This window comes from Notolepis coatsorum (assembly GCF_963971535.1).
Source record: "Notolepis coatsorum genome assembly, chromosome: 17".
In the NCBI taxonomy this organism is placed as follows: Eukaryota; Metazoa; Chordata; class Actinopteri; order Aulopiformes; family Paralepididae; genus Notolepis; species Notolepis coatsorum.
In genome coordinates, this window is record NC_140181.1 from 97,033,464 (window position 1) to 97,054,083 (window position 20,620).

Sequence of the window (20,620 nt, forward strand, 5' to 3'; positions counted from 1 at the left end):
AAGCGATAAAACGATCAAACCTCTCCGGGTCAATACATACACAAATAAGTTCACTGCACACAAGGAGGCTAGAATATCTCGCCATTTTTTTTTTTTTTTATTAATTAAATATTTCATCATTTTAACTGCAGAACATTTTTAAGAAAATTCTATTGAACAATCAACAACAAAAACACTTCATTCTTACCTGGAAGTAGAAGTCAAGGGCTGCTATCATGTCTACATTCTCGGGGAAACACTGCAAACACATGGAGAGAGAGAAGATTAGATTAGATGCTAATGTAGTCATCATGCAGCACAAGTACAATTTAATTTACAATGAAAAGAAGTTAAATAGTGAAAATATAAAAGAATCAAAAATAACAATGAAAAAATCTGATTAAAATACAAAGATAATTGCTGTGAAAGAAAATAAAAAAGTAAATAAAATAAATGAACACAAAAGATAATGAAGAACACAGCTTGAAGTGTCTGTCAATACATATGAGTGAGTTTTTAACGTTCCCACACACTCCCTACGACTCACCTTCTTCTCTTTGAGATAATAACCGATGGCAAAGTTCCGATCGCCGGTCTCCTTCTCAGACTGGAACCTGTGTGACGAGAGGTGTTGAAGCCGCGATTCACATGATACAGGACCAACGATCACTGTATCAATAACTGTATCAATAACGTTACCGTATCAATAACTGTATCAATAATAACATACGGTTATCCTATAACCATAGTTATATGAGTATAGCGAGCGCTCTGCATGGAACCACATCCCTTATCAATCTAATACTAAATACATTTCTTCACATGTACACACCCATCCGCCTGGCCACACCCACATCCACTCCTCTACATAAGCGGGGTCGTGGCCATACTAACAGCTCCTTCCCAAGTCTTTCACCACCGAAGGCGAAGACCACGGGGTCCTCAGTGAGTCAGTGCAGAGCGCTCGCTATACTCATAACTATGGTTATAGGATAACCGTATGTTATATTATCGTATAGCTTACGCTCTGCACTCTAGTGGAACACAGGAGCTGAGCAGAGCGGAAGCTCAACAAATGTACCCGCTGAGGCCCCCCACAACCATCAGAACCGGGGAGGACCCGAGCCCCCGGACCCCCCTAGAGGGGGATGGGAGGGAATCGGATCCGACTGTGTGAAGAGGGTTTAGCATCTCAACGCACAGGGTGAGCAGATCGTGGGACTTACCTTCACACAGAAGGACCCGCGACCACTCAGGCGCGCATCCCACATGCCACTAGGGAACGAACGGGAAGAAAAAAAACCTGTTACAGCCCCTAACATCACAGGGTCAAAGGTCAAGAACCCAACCCCGTGGCAAGGCCATAGCAGCGGAGCGAGGAGGAGGACCCAGCCCCAGGAACAGCCTGAGGGCCAGGACCCCCCGGAAAGGGGGCTTGGTGAGGCCAACGATGCCGTAGCATCGAGACCCCACCAGACGGTCACTAGTGACACCACCCCCCACATCGCCAGCGTATCGGACAGGGCCCAATCCAAGAGCAGGCCCTTCCCCCCTACAGCACGCCGCCCTGAAAGGCCAACTTGCAGGTTGTATTTTTGTTCAATAAACAATGTGGACTAGGCCAACGGTGACTTTCATGAAGAAGAAGAAAAAAATATTGAAATTGACCCAGTTTTAGCGTTTTTATCAAACATTTTGTCTGCCCAACACAATCACCACGCACATGGATATTTTAATCAATGGTTCATAACGTGCACGTGTAATCGAAATGATGTCGTCACGGCAGGTGCAGGGCACTCTGAGAGTCACACACAGCTAGTGGCAGGCAGAGAGCCGAGGAGTAATGAATGAAAATGTTTCACCTAACAACACTATTGCTCCGTGATCATAGCCATCCATCTCTAAAGCTAACCACTATTTGTAAAAGCCACAACCATGTTACCATATTTGTACTAATGAAAATCATTGTGTCGTTGTACATATTGTGTATACACCGTTAGAAGCTAGCTAAGTTAGCTAACGTAGCTTAGCTTAGCTTGGTAGCCGAAACTCATAACATCACCCGATTTAAAATGGTTCTCTCCTCTTTGTATACCTTTGTCATCACAAGTATTCTGCCAAGGAACTTATGGACACGACAATAGTAGTAGTTATAAAGTGTTTGAGCTTGTAGCATTAGTTAGCTCATAGCTATCGTCACTGATGCACCGAGTGCAGCTAAAGGGGCTACTATCGTATCAACATGCCGGGGCGCATAGCTTGCTAGCCGCAGGGTGTGTGTGCAGCAGTGCTTTGCCTCACAGGTCTGAGAAGAGGACCTACACATTTTACTCGTTCCCAAAACTCTTTTACATGCACGACAGTAGACATAATGCTAACGTTAGCGGGGTAACGTTAGCCAGAGCCATATAGCCAGCTTGATACTATGACCCGGGGATAAGGCGACAGCCCACAGACCAGTAGCGCTGCTGTACTGAACAACAGGCTGCCTAGTGGTAAATGTAGTTCTTTTTTTACGACATTAAAAACATTATAACTACCTTGTTTCAACCAGTTGTAGCTGGTCCATCAAAGTCTCCCGACGATTAAACCCATTTGCGTCTTGTAAGGCGTCCATTTGGATCAAGGAAATAGCTTTCTGCACTCGTCAAAACTCCTTGTAGTGGATCAGAAGTAGGGGAAAGATACCCGACGTGACGTCATGGCCCTGATAGCTCTGATAAGCTTTTTTGATTCGCGCGTGCATGTTATTCGTGCGTGGACCTTTTTACCCCTTTCGGAGTGGCATTTCCGGCGTCAAATGGAAAATAATAAATAATTAAATTAGATACCAATGATGTAAACTACCCATAATGGAAGAGTAGGGTTTAACCTGCAAGTTGGGCTTGAAGCACTCTACAGAGGCTACACCCCCACAACACTGTGGGGCCAGTCGGCTCACCGGGGAGACAACCCCAAGAGGTTGATCCCTCAATCCTGGCACCAGGCCAAGAGCATAATTTGACCTGTGCCCGGAGCACTGCGGACTAGACAGGCGCCTAAGGGGTCTACTGTGAACAGCACCCCGGCGGAAGGGGTGTTCGGTATGCTGTGCACCATGTCGCAGCCTCCACAAAACCCGACCCCCTAGAGAGGTCGAGGTAGAGAAGGCTGACACGATTGGCAGACGTCATGAAAAGCGCGGGGGCACACTCGCAGGCAGCCGGGGTCAAGCCCGGCCTAAACCCGAGAGTCGACTCTGCTACCAACACACCGGGGAATCAACCACCCCCCTATGTTTAGTTTAACAGGAGGCGGTTGTTCCCTTAACCCCCCCAAGAAAAAAACTCTGAAACACAACTGCGCGTATACACCGGCTATACAGGCAGTACAAGTGTTTCCGTTTTCAAGAAGGGGTTAACCCAAACCAACAGGTCGACGAGAACGAGTCCGGACCTGGGCCCGGCGGACCGGGACGTACACAGGGATGCCAGAGGGGTACAATAGAACCACCTCGACAGCCCCCTCCCAGCCCCGCCGAGCAGGGGAAGGGAGGGGCGAAAAAGAATGGAGAAGGACCAGGCCCCTTAGCACAGCGCAAGGTACAACACAATATGGACCAAACAACTGCGAAGGATAACTCGTAGTGACGTACCCACGACACACACCTCCATAACATCAATCTCCGCGATGCCCGGGCCGACCCGGCATTTCCCCCCCGAAAAAGCACAAAGTCCTTCAGGGCACCAGAACAACAGATCCGCTCGCTCCCCGGCGGACAACAGGTTAACTGACATGGTCCGGCGCGACCAGAACCAGTCCCGTGTCCTAGTCACGCCGCCATCCCCAGTCCTAAGAGGGGGGTAGGCACGCGCGTCGATCTAAAACATCACAGAGGGCGCCACCAAGATGGTCAGAACATGAACGCACCGTGCCCGGTGGCCCACCCCATGGGCGTGAGACCCCTCCGCCAATGCTTTGATCTACTCCGTCATCTCCCCCCAGAGATGAGCGAGAGTTCGTCGAGACTAACCTAGTACACTGGCGCTCGGAAGAGATAAAATCTCCATCCCAGTCGCTCTACAAAAAAACGCCGTTTTTATAATGAGCAACCAAGGCGCGCCAGCCCATGCGTGGTTCCACACTGAAAGCACCCAGGGCCAGCGCCATGTACACGTCAAGACCCAAAACACATCAATGGTAATTCTAACAAGAAACCAGATAACGTTCCCTCCACGCCGCCTGGGACGAGCGGCAGGAAGCTGGCCAAAACATGGGTCCCATATAGACATGGGTCCCATATGACGCGTCTGAGGGAAAAAACCCTGTCAACACTGCTCTGTATAAAAGAGAGGAGACAGGGAACCCCCAGAGAGACCTCCCACGTGAGTAATAATTGAAAAGATATATGTAAACATTGAGCCACGTGACCAAAAGCTCAACACATATGCAATAGAGAGCAAAGCAGAAAACAACAGTTTCCAACGCACCGCATAACTCAATCTTGACAATGACAGCGGTCCACAACATGGAGCCTGAAAAAAACTCACAGAAGTCTCGCGACCAATAGAAACGCGGCCAGTGACGTATTCTATGGCCGGGGAAATTCCGTGACCCACCTGCCCAAATATGCCGTGGGACCAGGGAACTCCCTCCCCCACCCTGTGACGGTGTGACGCGCTGACCCGACAGCGTGACAGGAAGACCGAAGAACAGGAGGTCCAACCCCCTGGCCAATCAGAAAAAATGGGGGGAGGGGTTTATCAGTTCACCCCCTTATGACCCCATACCCCAGATACGATGAAAACAACAAGCAGCGCATGATACCAGTTATCTAGCATGCTACATGAAAAAGCGTATATCCACTAGCAGGGCCGCCTGGGAGAAATGCGAGGCCCTGTGCGAGATTTAAACGCCATCGAGAAAGGCCGCCATAGGCAGACTGTGTGTGTTAGAAAGAGAGAGAGAGAGAGAGAGAGAGCATGTGTGTTAGAGAGAGAGCATGTATGAGAGAGATAAGCAAAGATGACCCCCTAAAGGATATTCAACTTTTAATGAAAGAACAAAACAGAAGGAAAAGATAACTTCACAAAGGCAACATGAATATACATAGATCCAAAAGGACAAAGATCAACACTTAAATCCAAAGAGAAGAGGGTCTATACCAGAGAAAACAAAGCAGCAAGGAGCCAATGGCCGACAGCTAAAGGCTAGCCAGGTAGGCTACTGACACCAGGCCACACACAGCTTTGGCCAACGGCCCAACGCTACCCAAGCTACACAAACGACCAAGACAATGAATTCACACACAGCACATGTCGTATCTCCAAATGTTGTGAAGTAACATATGTTTTGCCTGGAAAAAAACATCGTTATTAACAAAACATTCGGGAGGGGAAGGAAGGAAGAGTGGGGTAATGTCATGACATTTTCATTAATCTTACCTGCACCAAGGAACGCAGGGCGAAAGGCCGCAACACAGGTCTCCACGTTGACGAAAGGCCTCTCGCTGTCAGGACAAAAATAAGCTATGGCCAGAGCCTTGTCATGGTGCAGGCCCGACTACATCTTCTGTCAAAGATGATGTTGTAGTCAGAGTGCCAGAACCCCCTGCTATTCTCACGGCTAATGTCAATGGTCGTAGCACAAGCTAACAGCTAACTCAAGGCTAACTGATAGCATCAAACGAACGTTCCCAGCCGAGCGCAGCCGGCAGCTAACGTCGTAGCTAAACAGCTAACTGGCTAACAGTTAGCTCAACCAGGCTATTGCTAACCATTAGCTAACGCAGAAGCAAGCTATGCGGCTACATACAGGTGCTGACACCAGGCCACACACCGTTAGCTACTAGTAGTACTACAACAGCTAGTCGGCCAGTTTAGCTCCAGAGAGAGAGAGAGAGAGAGAGAGAGAGAGAGATGTCCACGGCGGGAATAGAATAGAGTTAATAGAATAGGTTAAAAACTCACCAAACGTCCAAGAGGATGGAGACAACCGCGTGGAGTTGACGAAGTTCATCTGCCAAACGACCATCCTCTTCATCTTGGCTGCATGCGCTGTCTCTAGGTTAGCTAACGCTAGTTAGCCTTTAGCTATGCTAGCTACTAGCCGACATCATCATGGCTATATCCCGACTGCATCATGACAAGGCTCCGGCCATTTGTCCCGCCAGCGAGAGGCCTTTCGTCAACGTTCCTTGGTGACCGACCGACTGATAATGACCGTCCTCTTCGTCTTGGCTGGCATAACTAAGCATAATAGTCAAAAGCTGCACGCGCGAAATAGTCAAACGCAGCTGACTCACGCCGGCATACTACACATGATGTAAGTAACCACTCCCTTCGTTGAAACCAATAGTATGTCTGCTGCAGAGCCCCAGAGCTCCAATAGTGAGTATGTCACTGCAGACCCAGGAACAAGTCAGACACATTCTACAAACGTGTCTAATGTGAAATATATAAGCATATAAGCAAAACTAGATTTTAGGTCTGTGATGAAAAAGGGCCTCGCGGGAAGGGGGGCCTCGCAAAAAAAAAAAAAAAAAAAAAAAAAAAAAAATTATTTTCTTTTATTTTTTATTTTGCTAGGTCCCCCTTCCCGCGAGGCCCTGTGCGACCGCACTGCTCGCACACCCCCTGAGGCGGCCCTGTCCACTAGGATAAGCTCAACCATTGCACGCCAGCCACAGACGATAAACTCGTTTGTGAAAAAACTGGTTTTTATACAAGGCTTTAGGCTCATGTGCGAACACGTCACCCGTGTTTACATACTTCACCAAGTAAAGAGAAAACACAGACGTTTAAAGAGAGGGTCAAAGACCTCGGTACAAGCTACATAGTGATTACACTCCAACCTGGTTGTGGACTCGATGCCATGTTTCCCAAACGTAACAGAATACACACAACCCCCTCAGATAAAAAAGGTAAAGTTCACTCTTACTACTGCAAGAAGAACACCGTCTTCTTCATGATGAGGGAAGACAAGTCTTTTGACCGAGTGCTAGCCACAGGCCTTGCTAAGCACACATGGCGACCAGAACAAAATTGTCCTACTCCCTAAGCAAACACACAACCCCACAGCTAGGTGAGGGTTATACATCGTATCCCCAATATATAGTGAATAAACACACATTTTGTAACAAAAACCAGTCCCTCACCAGGAGGGACTTTTTTTATTTAATAACAAAATCATATGTTGGGGGGGGGGGGGGGCAGGGGTAAACAGGGGAGTCACTAGCGGTACCTGCCGCGTGCAGCGCGGTGCTTGCCCCCACTGGGGAGCCTGCTCACGACGATCCCTTCCGTTACCTCCGGGCGTGGGGCGGCTGGCTGCAGCGGACGAGGCACTCCCTCCACTCCTGGCCTTCTTCGCCGAAGGTCCAGCAGCAGTGGTGGCGGAGGCAACGGTCTCGGTCCTCTGCCGGCGTTGCTTCTTCCGGACATCACCGGTGGCATCGGGTCGGGGGAAATGGGGTTGGAGCACGGAGCGCTCCTCCTCCATCTCCCTGCAGGCAGCCGTCATCTGTTGCATGGCTGACCCGAATAGCCCAGCTTCGGAGAGGGGGGCCGTGAGCAGCGGAATCCTCCTCTGTTCCAGCACCCGCGCCTGCTCCAGCCAAAGGTGGCGCTGGGAGAGAGTGGCCAGGGCGCACTCCTTCCCGGCGGCTAACGCCTGCAGCTGGGTTAGGTGCAGGATGGCTCCAGCCGCCTGGGCGTGAAGGTATCGTTGATGGTCATCCAATACCGACCCGCCCGCCATCAGCCCCGACATGTAGCGCGCTAGCTGCGCGATGTTGGAGGTCGCAGCTAGGCTCTGAGTCACGGCGATATACACCTGGTCACTCCAATTAGCCATCTGCCTAACCGATTTCCCTTGGGGAACCGGCTTTCGCAACGGCTCCCACACCATTTCGGGACAAAGTATGGATGCCATCGGGCTATCAAGCCGAGGCACCCCATCCTTTAGCCCCTGGACCAAACCCACCACCCGCGTGACTGGCACGTAGGCGGGGGTAAGGCCAACAATGCGGGAGATTACCTGTCCCTGTGTCACGTAGGCCTCCATTGCTGGGAAGAATGGGCAGACAACGCCGTCTCTCTCACAGGACGACGTTGCCAGAGATGACCTATCATGTCATCAGGAACAGGTGCTGGCAGTGGCTGCGGCAACGCCACGCCATTAGCGGCTGCGGCGGCCGCCATGAGCTCGGGGAACAACCTGACCAACCCTGGAGTACAAGGGACCCCAAGGAGACGCAACACTCCCTGCCACTCCCCGAGGGGGAGAGTGATACGTCTCTACTGGGGCTTCGAACAAGAGAGCTCTCGCCCCCTCCATATAATCCTCAGTCTCCATCGGAAATGGAGACGAGGCAAAAGAACTCTCGTCCGGCTCCAGCACAACATCAAAGCCAGGCCGTTTGCCCCTGCTGCTCGCCGCCTTACGACGAGAGCGGGCTGAGGCGAAGAGTCTGCGTGGCAAATCCCCTGCCACCAGAGGAGCTGTCGGCTTATCGGCCGACTGTCCACTGGCAGGGGAACCAGGCCCGGAACCAGGCCATCTCACGGGAGATGGAGGCTCAACGGCCCCTCGGCGAGGCAAACTCACCACCGGGCGCCGCCCAGGCGTACCTGGTTGCCACGACCGCGGAGCCGGAGACGCCCCACGACGCAGCGATGGTGAAGCGCTGGTGAAGGGTGACGTTGCGAGCGTCCAAACCCTCCGAAGGTGCAAACATTATTTCTTAGCTTTTCTCGTAAAATTGCGAGAGAGAGAAAAATAAGATACAATGTCCACGTAGCTCCTTTCCAACAACTATTTCGGCACTAAACTGAAAGTGGTGTATACAGTCACTTCTACGGTGGTGAAAATGGGGAAGGAGCTGTTAGTATGGCCACGACCCCGCTTATGTAGAGGAGCGGATGTGGGTGTGGCCAGGTGGATGGGTGTGTAGATGTGAAGAAAATTATTCAGTATTAGATTGATAAGGGATGTGGTTCCACTAGAGTGCAGAGCGTAAGCTATACGATAATATAACTGTATCAATCACTGTATCAATAACTGTATCAATAATAACTGTATCAATAACTGTATCAATCACTGTATCAATAATCACTGTATCAATAATCACTGTATCAATAATAACTGTATCAATAATAACTGTATCAATAATAACTATCAATAACTGTATCAATAATAACTGTATCAATAACGGTATCAATAACTGTATCAATCACTGTATCAATCACTGTATCAATCACTGTATCAATAATCACTGTATAAATAACTGTATCAATAATAACTGTATCAATAACTGTAGCATGATACTCACGTTGCGTTGCTGAAGCCCACGTATTCTGAACCAGCCATACTTTTCAAGAAGTCCATAACCTACAATGATAACACAATAACAGTGTTTACGAATAGAATCAGAATCAGAATCAGGATCAGAAAGGTCTTTATTGCCAAGTAAGTAAACAATTAGGACAGGGCTGTACAGTTGTGCAGTTGTGCAGAATATATATACACTATTAGAACGATAGAACTAGCATCAAAGTTTGAAATTTCAAAAGGATTTACTCACAAAATCAAACCTCTCCGCCGTATTTGAATTAGGCTGTAAACAAAAACAAAAGGACAGAGAGAAAAACACATTTAGCTTGTTTACAATCCAATTTTGAAGTAGCAGTACGTCAACAGCACATCTCCTGGAGTCCCTATAGGGGGCAGTGTTTGAGTGTTGTGACACCAGGGGGATTGGTGTTGACACAGAGTTTGTGTGGCGGTCTGTCTGGGTATGACTAATAGTGTTCTCTCATGGTGCGTCGTGCCAGCTGGTAATATGAGGTCTTGTAACGTGGGCCTGGAGCACAGGACACTGCTTGGATTTCAGGATCCAGCTAAAGATCAGTTGCCAGGTTGTAAAATAACCAAAAAGGGAACGGACCTCCCGTACTGCTTTTTATAAACCTACCCTCCAAAAGGTTAAAGGTTGATATATCAAATACTTGGAAGGTGACATTATTATCTTAAATCTAACTGGTCAACACATGCAAGTTGGTGAACTATGGCCATAATTTACATTTACATGTTCATGTGTCTTTGGGTAGTTTGCTGTCTCTCTCTCTTTTTTAACATTTTAGTTGAAAAAAAAAAGCATAATTTTTGACATTTTTTTTTACAAAATGTTATGACATTAGAGTTGAGTATGGCACAAAACGGTTGTAAAATATTGTGAAGTATTGTAAAATATGACACGTTGAAGAGAAACAAAGAGCAGTCAACCACCTTAGACTTCTCTCTCTCTCTCCCTCTCTCTCTCTCCCTCCCTCCCTCCCCCCTCTCTCTCTCTCTCCCTCTCCCCTCTCTCTCTCTCTCTCCCTCCATGTATTCATAATGAACCATATCACTGTAAAACAGAAACGTGTGCATTATTCATGCGTCGCATATTGACCTTTGAGGAGTTATTGCAGCTATATGTGTGTGCTGTGAACTGTGAATTATATTTTTGGGAAGGAGGGGCACTTGGAGTTTTGAATTAAGTTCCGTACACGCAATAATTTTTTACGCACGTGTGTTCCGTTAGTGGTTAAAGAAACGTTGTATTCGTTCGGTACACAGCGCATACTGAACCGAAGGTCCCTTTACCGAAACGGTTGGGTATGGATACGTGTAGGCTACCGTTACACCCCTAATTACCACCATATATTACATTTATCCACTTTTAACTCACTCCGGTGACTGAGTGGCTGCTTCTTCAGGTTCCTCGCGCTATGACTGATTTTGGAGAGGCTGCTTTCAGTTTCAGTGCAGCACACTTGTGGAATCTCTTGCAACAAACTGGATATTGTTTGTTTTGTATGATTGCATTTCTATTTGTTTTGCTTGTTGATTGTACAGTATGTTGTCTTTCTTTGGTTGTTGACGTCTTTCTACATGCTCAGCGTAATTGAAAATGGGGTTCTTTATTATCTTTATTTTTATTATCAAAAGATGGTAATTTAGTGTTGTGTTCATTCATAGTTAAAGGCAGTAGAGGCTGAGTACTTTCTGATGATATGTCACATTCACACTCCACGTGATTTGGATTGATTTTAAAACTGCAAATAATATGGGTTGTCCAAAAAACTTCCAAACGGACTTATGGTTCTTCAGTGCAAGGGTTCAATTAAAGGTTCATTTTAAATAAAGGTTTGAATGAATGTGGCCACATGAACACATGAGCAGACACAGCTGCACATGCATGCACACATGCACGCATGCGCACACACTACACACACATAAACACAAAGGTGGTTGACACACCTTCCAATCACTATGCTGCTATTGGCCAGAGACAGGGCACACTCCCCTGTCATTCCTCCACTCTGCCCCTCCCCCTGCTGCCTGACCCACATCCAGGCCTGTCTTTCCAGTCAGATGGTGAACAAAGACAAGTGGAAAAGATACACATGACCAGGTAATGGACCCTCCAACCGCGTGCAAGGGTCAGAATAAAGGCCAATAACGACATGGTCACTGATGTTAGTTTAAGCCATTGGGTCTCTGGGTGGAGCCAGTGACTCAGGTCAGGTCAGGTTATTTATTTTTTATTATTATTATAATGTTGCAACAGCAGCTCCTGACCTCATATCTCTGGTTTTGTCTGGCTAGACTTTTATTTAGGTCAAATCTTTTTCACACTTCCTTGCAAACGTCGTCATAGTTGGTTAGATTTGCTTACATGGAGTATAGCAAATGTATTATACATTATGGAGAGATGCTCTTAGTGGTGCAGCAGCAGCCTGGCCATCTGAAAGGGGTTGCTGGTTCAATCCCTGGCACTGACAGGAGGTTATGTTACAGCTGTGAGCTGGACGAGGGCCAGAAAATCATGTCGATGGCTGAAATGCAAAACCTCCTATTTGCCAAATTTCTGATTTTTTTTTTTTTTCACTTTGGATGATGAGAAACCTCCTATCTGCACCTATTCAGTCTGTCTGCAAGATATTTCCCAAAAGCCAAAAGCAGTGTACTGTATTGGGTATCCCTAAAAAAAAATGCATTCTGCAAGAAAGTTTGTTTTCTCAAAAAAGTTTAATGTTCAGATAGGAGGTTTTGCATTTCAGCCTTAACCCTTTCACTATCACACTACCAAAGGGTTAACCCTTGCACTGCAACAATACAGAGGGTTAACCCTTGCACTGCCGCACGACAAAGGGTTAACCCTTTCACTACCACACTACAGAAGGTTAACCCTTTCACTACCGCACTACAGACGGTTAACCTTCTGTAGTGTGGTAGTGAAAGGTTAACCTTCTGTAGTGTGGTAGTGAAAGGTTTATAGACCTTTTTACTGTTTGTAAAAAAAAATCTACCGTTTCTCTGCCTCTGCTTCCAAAAACAAACTGCATGCATCTTTTGGGGTGAGCTATGCCTATTCCCCCCCATCTCCTAGTTGTGTGAAAATCATCCCACCCACCCCGATGTCTCCGTGAGATTAAGTTGAGGGTCCAGGTATGGATTAGGTTTATTTCATTTAATTTCAAACCTTTATTTAAACTTGAAAGGCAACTGAGGTTTCCCTCATTTACAGTCACATCGAGTGTACGTACAGAAATAATGAAGAAAATGCATATAAAATCACACAGCATATCAAATCACAACAATAAGACAACAAGGCGAGGCAATAAGTAAGGATAACAAATAAATTAAAACATGTACAACTTGATTGACAAAGGTTGGAGATCAAGGTTTTAAACTCTGCAACAGAGGGGAAAAGCTTTAAGGACTGTTGGAGTTCATTCCATGAGCTAGAGGGGCATCATAGTGAAATGCAGATTCACCCTGTTCCGAGCAAACTGGACCTTAAGGACCAGCCAGTCACTAGAATGGGTTCCATAGGTTCCAAAATTCCATTCCAATAATGATGTAGTATAAGGAGGTAGCTTACCAATAATGATGTAGTATAAGGAGGTAGCTTACCAATAATGATGTCGTATAAGGAGGTAGCTTACCAATAATGATGTAGTATAAGGAGGTAGCTTACCAATAATGATGTAGTATAAGGAGGTAGCTTACCAATAATGATGTAGTATAAGGAGGTAGCTTACCAATAATGATGTAGTATAAGGAGGTAGCTTACCAATAATGATGTAGTATAAGGAGGTAGCTTACCAATAATGATGTAGTATAAGGAGGTAGCTTACCAATAAGGGCCTTAAGAATGAACAAATACCTGTGTTTGTTGCGCCTCTCCATCAGAGAGGACCAACCAACCTTCTCATAAAGGACACAGTGATGACTGTCGTGTCTATCATTAGTAAGGCTGAGATGATATGCCATTTGGAAGAATCGATAAATCGGGACAAAATTATTGATAAATATCGATATTTTTATTGGTATTAAATTTTTTTTTTATTATTATTATTATTTAAACAACAAATGTATGTTTATTTTGCAGCAATTTTTTGTCGTTGCCGCCATTTTTAGTGTTACAGATTTCCCCCATTCAAAACGACCACAGTGATCCTTCTCATTTTATAGCCGGTGGTCTCTGGATGTGATGGAGGAGTGCGCTGCATATTGAATGCACAGTGCAGAGTTGCAATTCAACTGAATTTACATGAAATGGGGATGTTTTAACTAAAACATGCCACAAGACCTAGTATTTTAGTATAGTATTTTTATTTTGTGAATGTAAAGAAAAATCGATAAGTGATGCCACTTATCGATTTCACGCAGTTATCGATAATTATCGATAAGTGGTCTCAGCCTTAATCATTGGTGATGAATCTGAGGGTAAAAACCTTTCAGGTTGCGGCCCAGCGTTCCAGATTGGCGTGGGGGGGGGGGGGGGGGAGATGTGTGATGCACATGTGGTTTGGTTTCTGTCCTACGTGTGTCCACTCTACAATGAATAGATCACGGATCCACACAGCATTAGTTGATGCTGAACATGCACAACGTGGGGTTTAAGATATTACCTTTATCAGAGAGCTAGTGACTATGGCTCCGGCGTTCACCATCGGGTTGTGTGGTTTATCTGTGTGAGGAGGAATGAGAGCACGTTATCACTGCTGTGCACCTGAACAGCAGACACAATAAAACACTGAGATAACAGCGGGACACACTCAATTACCTCAATTAATAAGTCAGTCACACACATTAATGCTGGTTATGTTCCGGAGGTGAATGTGTAATAGCAAAGCTGTGATGAATATGTTACTGTACATGATCTCTCTCACGGTTATCTGAGAGGAAGCCGGGTGATAAACTCTTGCACTTTGACAGCCCTGTCGCCTCGCCTCATTGACCGGCAATATCCCCAACTCACTCCTGTCATTCAGCCATATTCAGTCAGACAGTAACTCACTCACGGTTAGCCACTCTGCCCCTAGTGGCGGCCCACAGGCAGGGCACTTTGCCTTATGACACATCTTGTTCTGTCAACATCTATGGGCAGATCGAACAGCTGCCGCTGCCAACATCTCTCGGTTGCATGCGAGTGGCAATGTTGGAGTTTTATTTTACTTTACAGAATCATTTACCAAAGCCAGGATTAGTTAATATGCAGGTATTATTGGGTAACACTGGGTTACTGAGCAACAGAGTCATTTCCCTCACAGCCTCGTGTCATCTTTAATCAACCCTAGTCTAATCGAATCATCTTTAATAATCTTTAATCAAGTCTAACCATAATCAACCCTAGTCTAATCGAATCATCTTTAATAATCTTTAATCAAGTCTAACCATAATCAACCCTAGTCTAATCGAATCATGTTTAATAATCTGTAATCAAGTCTAACCCTAATCAAAACAATGTTTTGTTTACGGAGAGGCCTAGCTTACAGACATAGCCTAGATCTCTGTAGAATGGCGAGCTAACAGCGAGAGAGAGATAGAGAGATAGAGAGAGAGAGAGAGAGAGAGAGAGAGAGAGAGAGAGAGAGAGAGAGAGAGAGAGAGAGAGAGAGAGAGAGAGAGAGAGAGAGAGAGAGAGGATAGAGAGAGAGAGAGAGAGAGAGAGAGAGCGAGAGAGAGAGAGAGAGAGCGAGAGAGAGAGAGAGAGAGAGAGAGAGAGAGAGACATAGAGACATAGAGAGAGAGACATAGAGAGAGAGCGATAGAGACAGAGAGAGAGAGAGAGAGAGAGAGCGAGAGAGAGAGAGAGAGAGAGAGAGAGACATAGAGAGAGAGAGCGTGAGAGAGAGACATAGAGAGAGAGCGATAGAGACAGAGAGAGAGAGAGAGTGTGTTGGTAAACCTCCCCCCGTGTGTGTCTAGCTCTTACCCTCCTCGTCCAGTGAGAGCTTATTGAACTTGAGTCCACTGGGTTCTTTGCCTATGAAGCTGTGCACGTGCTCCGTGCCGAACTCGTGCACGGCGATGGCATACTCCAGAGGTTTCACGCATGACTGCAGGCAGAAGGGAATCTTGGTGTCACCCACAGAATGCCTGCGTGGCACAGGGGGAACGAGGGAGAGACAGCATGGAAAGAATGAGACGGCTGTTTAGCCCTTTCACTAACACACTACAGAAGGTTAACCCTTTCACAACCACACTACAGAAGGTTAACCCTTTCACTACCACACTACCAAAGGGTTAACCCTTTCACGGCGACAATACAGACGGTTAATCCTTTCACTGCCACACGACACAGGGTTAGCCCTTTCACAACCACACTACAGAAGGTTAACCGTCTGTAGTGTGGTAGTGAAAGGGCTAAACAAACGATAGAGTTCAAATGCAATGAAACACTTTTCAACCCACGGTTACGCCAACCTGACGAGCCGCCAGCTGCTATCTCACCTCTGTCCGTCGACTGTGCACAGAGATACGCCCCAAAGATCGGGACTGAATTTAGCCAGCTGGGGAATGTAATCTGCTACCTGCACAAAAAGACACAAATTCACAGAATAAATGCTAGTTTTATTCTGTAGTTTTATTTATTATTTTATATATAGAGCTTTTATCCAAAGCGCTTTACAATTTGTTCCTCACATTTGACCCCATTCACACACTGACATGCAAGGTGCCAACCTGCTCATCGCCGGGAGCAGTTAGGGGCTTAAGTGTCTTGCTCAGGGACACTTCGACACACTGCCCGGGGGAGGAGCGGGAATGGAACCGGGAACCTCCGGATTAGCAGACGACTGCTCTACTCTCCTGAGCAACTGTTGCCCCCAGAATGTGTGAATATGAGCAGAGCTGAATGAGTGTGTTAGTATTCCAACTAATAGTTAATAATATCCCATTTTTTAAAGGGGAATGACATCCATTTTAAGAATATCACGTGCGCTCTTCCTGTGCCCCAGGGCAGCTCATAGGGTTGGGTACCGTTCACATTTGAACTGATACCGGTACCTGTGAATCGATACCGGTACCCAACGGTACCTTTTTTCGGTACATTACTCTTTACATTAAATGTGGCACCAGTGGATCTCACGTGAATCGGTACTCGGTAGTACCGACGTGATTCGGTCGATACCCTTAAAAGTACCGGATTCGGTACCCATCCCTAGCAGGTCAGTCCGTATTTGTGAACATGAGCCACTCAAGAAACCAGAGAGAGAGAACACTCCAGTGATGTAACTGGGAAGCTAAATCTAATTTGGGTCTCATTAGGATCTTACTTTGAAGCACACGCACACCCACACCCACACCCACACCCGCACACACACACACACACACACACACACACACACACACACACACACACACACACACACACACAGCCTTCATTCATATCTCTCTCCTCTCTCTTTCTCACTCATACCCCCCCTGTCTCTCTTTCTATCACATAGGGACACCCCCCCCCCCCCACACACACACACACACACACAGGCGCACAATTGCATAATACATAGCCTTCAGGCATATCTCTGCATTATTATCCATATCTGTCTTATAGTCTCTCATATCCTCACCATATCTCTCTGAACGGCTATATCTATAGATCATACTAATATTATGTAACGTCAATGCTCCACTTATTGTATCTACTATTATGTATAAATACTTTGTGAGCTTGCCATTGTATAGACTATAGCCCTATTGCTGTAAGCTATGGTTCACGCAAGTTCAAGTTTTGTTTTATTTGTCACATGCAAAAAAATGCAACAATTAGGTAGAGATGCAGTGCAAATCTTTTAGTAAAACATGGATATGGTGTGGTGTTAAAAAGTGTTTAAAGTGTCTAAAGTGAATGTTAAAGGTGAGTGTGTGCATGTGGATGTGTGTGTGCAATGAATGTAGACGGATGGGTTAGTGTTGCATAGAGTCACTGAGCATCCTGATGGCCTGGATAGAAGCTCATTTTTGAGTATCTCTGTGCCGGCCACGAGACTCCGGTAGCGCTTGCCTGACCGTCTCTCCACGTTGCAACATGTCATTCTGTCAGTAAACTCTATTCTTAAAGGAACACGCCAACTTTTTGGGAAATTCGCTTATTTGCCATCTAACCCTGGAGTTAGACAAGCAGATACATACCCTTTTCTTCTCTGTGCATGCATTAAGCTTAGGGAACATCCGCACCGTTAGCCTAGCTTAGCGTCATTCATTGGAAATTCAGAGTACGGTATATTTCTGCTTAGAAAACGAAAAAAGTTAAATACATTTTTTTTCTCCACGTGGTAAATACACAGGTCACAACATGTTTACAGGAGGCCGGCTAGGTGGTGTAGTGGGCAAGGCGCTCGCCATCAACGCTGGAGACGCTGGGTTCGAATCCAGCTCTCGGCGTTGCTATCAGCTTGGCTGGAGTGGTCGCTCATACTAACACAATTGGCAGTGTTAGGGGTGGGAAAGCTGATGGGTGGGTCCTGGGCGTTGTAGACAGCGACCCCTACAGTTCGGTCGGGGCGCCTGCACAGCGAGGGTAGGATCTGGAGGGAGGTAGTGTGACCTTCCACACGTTACACTCTCCCAGTGAGAATCTGCGCTGCCAGGCTGGCTGCCGGCTGGCTGCACATGCGTCGGAGGAAAGCAGACGGCCTCCCAGACCAACAGTAGGGGGGAGTGCGCAACAACCAGGAAGGGGGTTGGGAATTGGCATAACGACTAACAGTGGGATGGGAGAAAAATCGGAAAAAAGGAGGGGGGGAAAAGATAATAATAAAAAAAAAATACATGTTTACAGGGACGTTTTGGAGTTGTATTTAAAGTTGCCGTGTTCCTTTAATCAAAGACTCCGTGAACAATCTGGTCCAGTGATTGTACATCAGGGTGTAAGAGCTCACTGTGTGGTCCCTAATAAAGTCCTCGTTTTTGCATTTTGCATTTAAAATCTTTTTTCTTTTTATAAAGTTAGCATTTTTGTACCTCATTGTTTGCATTTTGTATACCTCATTTTATACTTTAGGTTGTATATTATATATTTTGTATAGTGGGAGGACTTTATTCTTTTAACTTATTTTGTTCTACTTCTTTTTACTGTATATGACGCACAATCTCAGGGGGCTCGTACAGAACCAAGCATTTCACTGTAATGTACTTTATATAATGTGACAAATAAAACGAAAGTTGAAAGTTGGAAAAAACCTGAGCGGTGGGCGTTTCACCAATACTGTGCGAACTGTCCTGAGGCAACATATTCTTAAAATAGGTCACCTTCCAACTTACACTGAGTGCAGAAACCAGCGGTAAACAGGATGCATACAGTACATGCCTCTGGGCTCCAGCTGATACCCACACAGCCCAGCTGTCACGCATGCATCCACTCAAAACATGGAATGCGCCCGTATCCCAAATAATTAGGGGTGTAACAATGCATCGATGCATCGCAATGCGTCGATCCTAAGGTGACGATTCAACTGCATCGATTTGAAAATGTTATAATCGATTAGATTTTTTTCTTTTCTTTTTTTCTTTTTGTCGATTTTTTAAGTGAATCAGTCACATTTGTGTATTCAAAATGTTTTGGGGAATTAACTGATGCCATTTGTGTATTCCAGTGCTTGGGAGTGTACAGTCCTCGAACCATTGACCTCTAAAGGTTGTGTTGTGCATTCCACGTGGCATGTGGTCCAGTTATGCTGCTCTGAAATGAAGGTTGTGTTACTGTAAAGTGGTATGTGATCCAGTTATGCTGCTCTGATTAAAGGTTATGTTAAAGTGGTATGTGGTCCAGTTATGCTGCTCTGATTAAAGGTTATGTTAAAGTGGTATGTGGTCCAGTTATGCTGCTCTGATTAAAGGTTATGTTAAAGTGGTATGTGGTCCAGTTATGCTGCTCTGATTAAAGGTTATGTTAAAGTGGTATGTGGTCCAGTTCTGCTGCTCTGATTAAAAGTTATGTTAAAGTGGTATGTGGTCCAGTTATGCTGCTCTGATTAAAGGTGATGTTAAAGTGGTATGTGGTCCAGTTATGCTACTCTGATTAAAGGTGATGTTAAAGTGGTATGTGGTCCAGTTATGCTGCTCAGATTAAAGGTGATGTTAAAGTGGTATGTGGTCCAGTTATGCTGCTCTGATTAAAGGTGATGTTAAAGTGGTACATGGTCCAGTTATGCTGCTCTGATTAAAGGCAATGTTAAAGTGGTACGTGGTCCAGTTATGCTGCTCTGATTAAAGGCGATGTTAAAGTGGTACGTGGTCCAGTTATGCTGCTCTGATTAAAGGTGATGTTAAAGTGGTACGTGGTCCAGTTATGCTGCTCTGATTAAATGTGATGTTAAAGTGGTATGTGGTCCAGTTATGCTGCTCTGATTAAAGGTTATGTTAAAGTGGTATGTGGTCCAGTTATGCTGCTCTGATGAAAGGTCATGTTAAAGTGGTATGTGGTCCAGTTATGCTGCTCTGATTAAAGGTCATGTTAAAGTGGTATGTGGTCCAGTTATGCTGCTCTGATTAAAGGTCATGTTAAAGTGGTATGTGGTCCAGTTATGCTGCTCTGATGAAAGGGCATGTTAAAGTGGTATGTGGTCCAGTTATGCTGCTCTGATTAAAGGTCATGTTAAAGTGGTATGTGGTCCAGTTATGCTGCTCTGATTAAAGGTCATGTTAAAGTGGTATGTGGTCCAGTTATGCTGCTCTGATGAAAGGTCATGTTAAAGTGGTACAGTATACGGTCCAGTTATGCTGCTCTGATTAAAGGTCATGTTAAAATGGTATGTGGTCCAGTTATGCTGCTCTGATTAAAGGTTATGTTAAAGTGGTATGTGGTCCAGTTATGCTGCTCTGATTAAAGGTCATGTTAAAGTGGTATGTGGTCCAGTTATGCTGCTCTGATTTATGTCCTCTTGAAGTGTGAAATGTGTGAAATGTGAAAGTACATAATCTTCATACATGGTTGCCATGTTTTCTATGCAACATATTTTTCTTCAAGGTAACAAGTAACTGATGAGTTCAGATTAATGTAGTGGAGTAAAAAGTACAATATTTCCTTTAAAATGTAGTGGAGTAAAAGTACAAAGTTCTCTAAAGTGTAAATACTCGGATACCTCGGATTTGTACTTAAGTACACACATACTTAGTTACTTTCCACCACTGCATATAGCCTTATCAACAATAGTGTGTATGTGTGTGTGTGTGTGTGTGTGTGTGTGTGTGTGTGTGTGTGTGTGTGTGTGTGTGTGTGTGTGTGTGTGTGTGTGTGTGTGTGTGTGTGTGTGTGTGTGTGTGTGTGTGTGTGTGTGTGTGTGTGTATGTGTGTATGTGTGTGTATGCAAAGCTGGATATCTGC

At 45.7% G+C, this 20,620-nt stretch overlaps 1 protein-coding gene across 1 annotated transcript in view; it reads right to left on the reverse strand.

Moving 5' to 3' along the window:
• gls2a (glutaminase 2a (liver, mitochondrial)) overlaps positions 1–20,620 on the reverse strand; it is a 46,227-nt gene that overhangs the window by 6,525 nt on the left and 19,082 nt on the right. The window contains exons 5-11 of the mRNA XM_084333002.1: positions 15,748–15,827; positions 15,230–15,393; positions 13,923–13,981; positions 9,542–9,574; positions 9,290–9,348; positions 527–593; positions 188–238 (exon numbers count right to left, since the gene is read on the reverse strand). Coding sequence (XP_084189128.1) covers positions 188–238; positions 527–593; positions 9,290–9,348; positions 9,542–9,574; positions 13,923–13,981; positions 15,230–15,393; positions 15,748–15,827 — 513 coding nt within the window. The remainder of the gene's footprint in view (positions 1–187; positions 239–526; positions 594–9,289; positions 9,349–9,541; positions 9,575–13,922; positions 13,982–15,229; positions 15,394–15,747; positions 15,828–20,620) is intronic.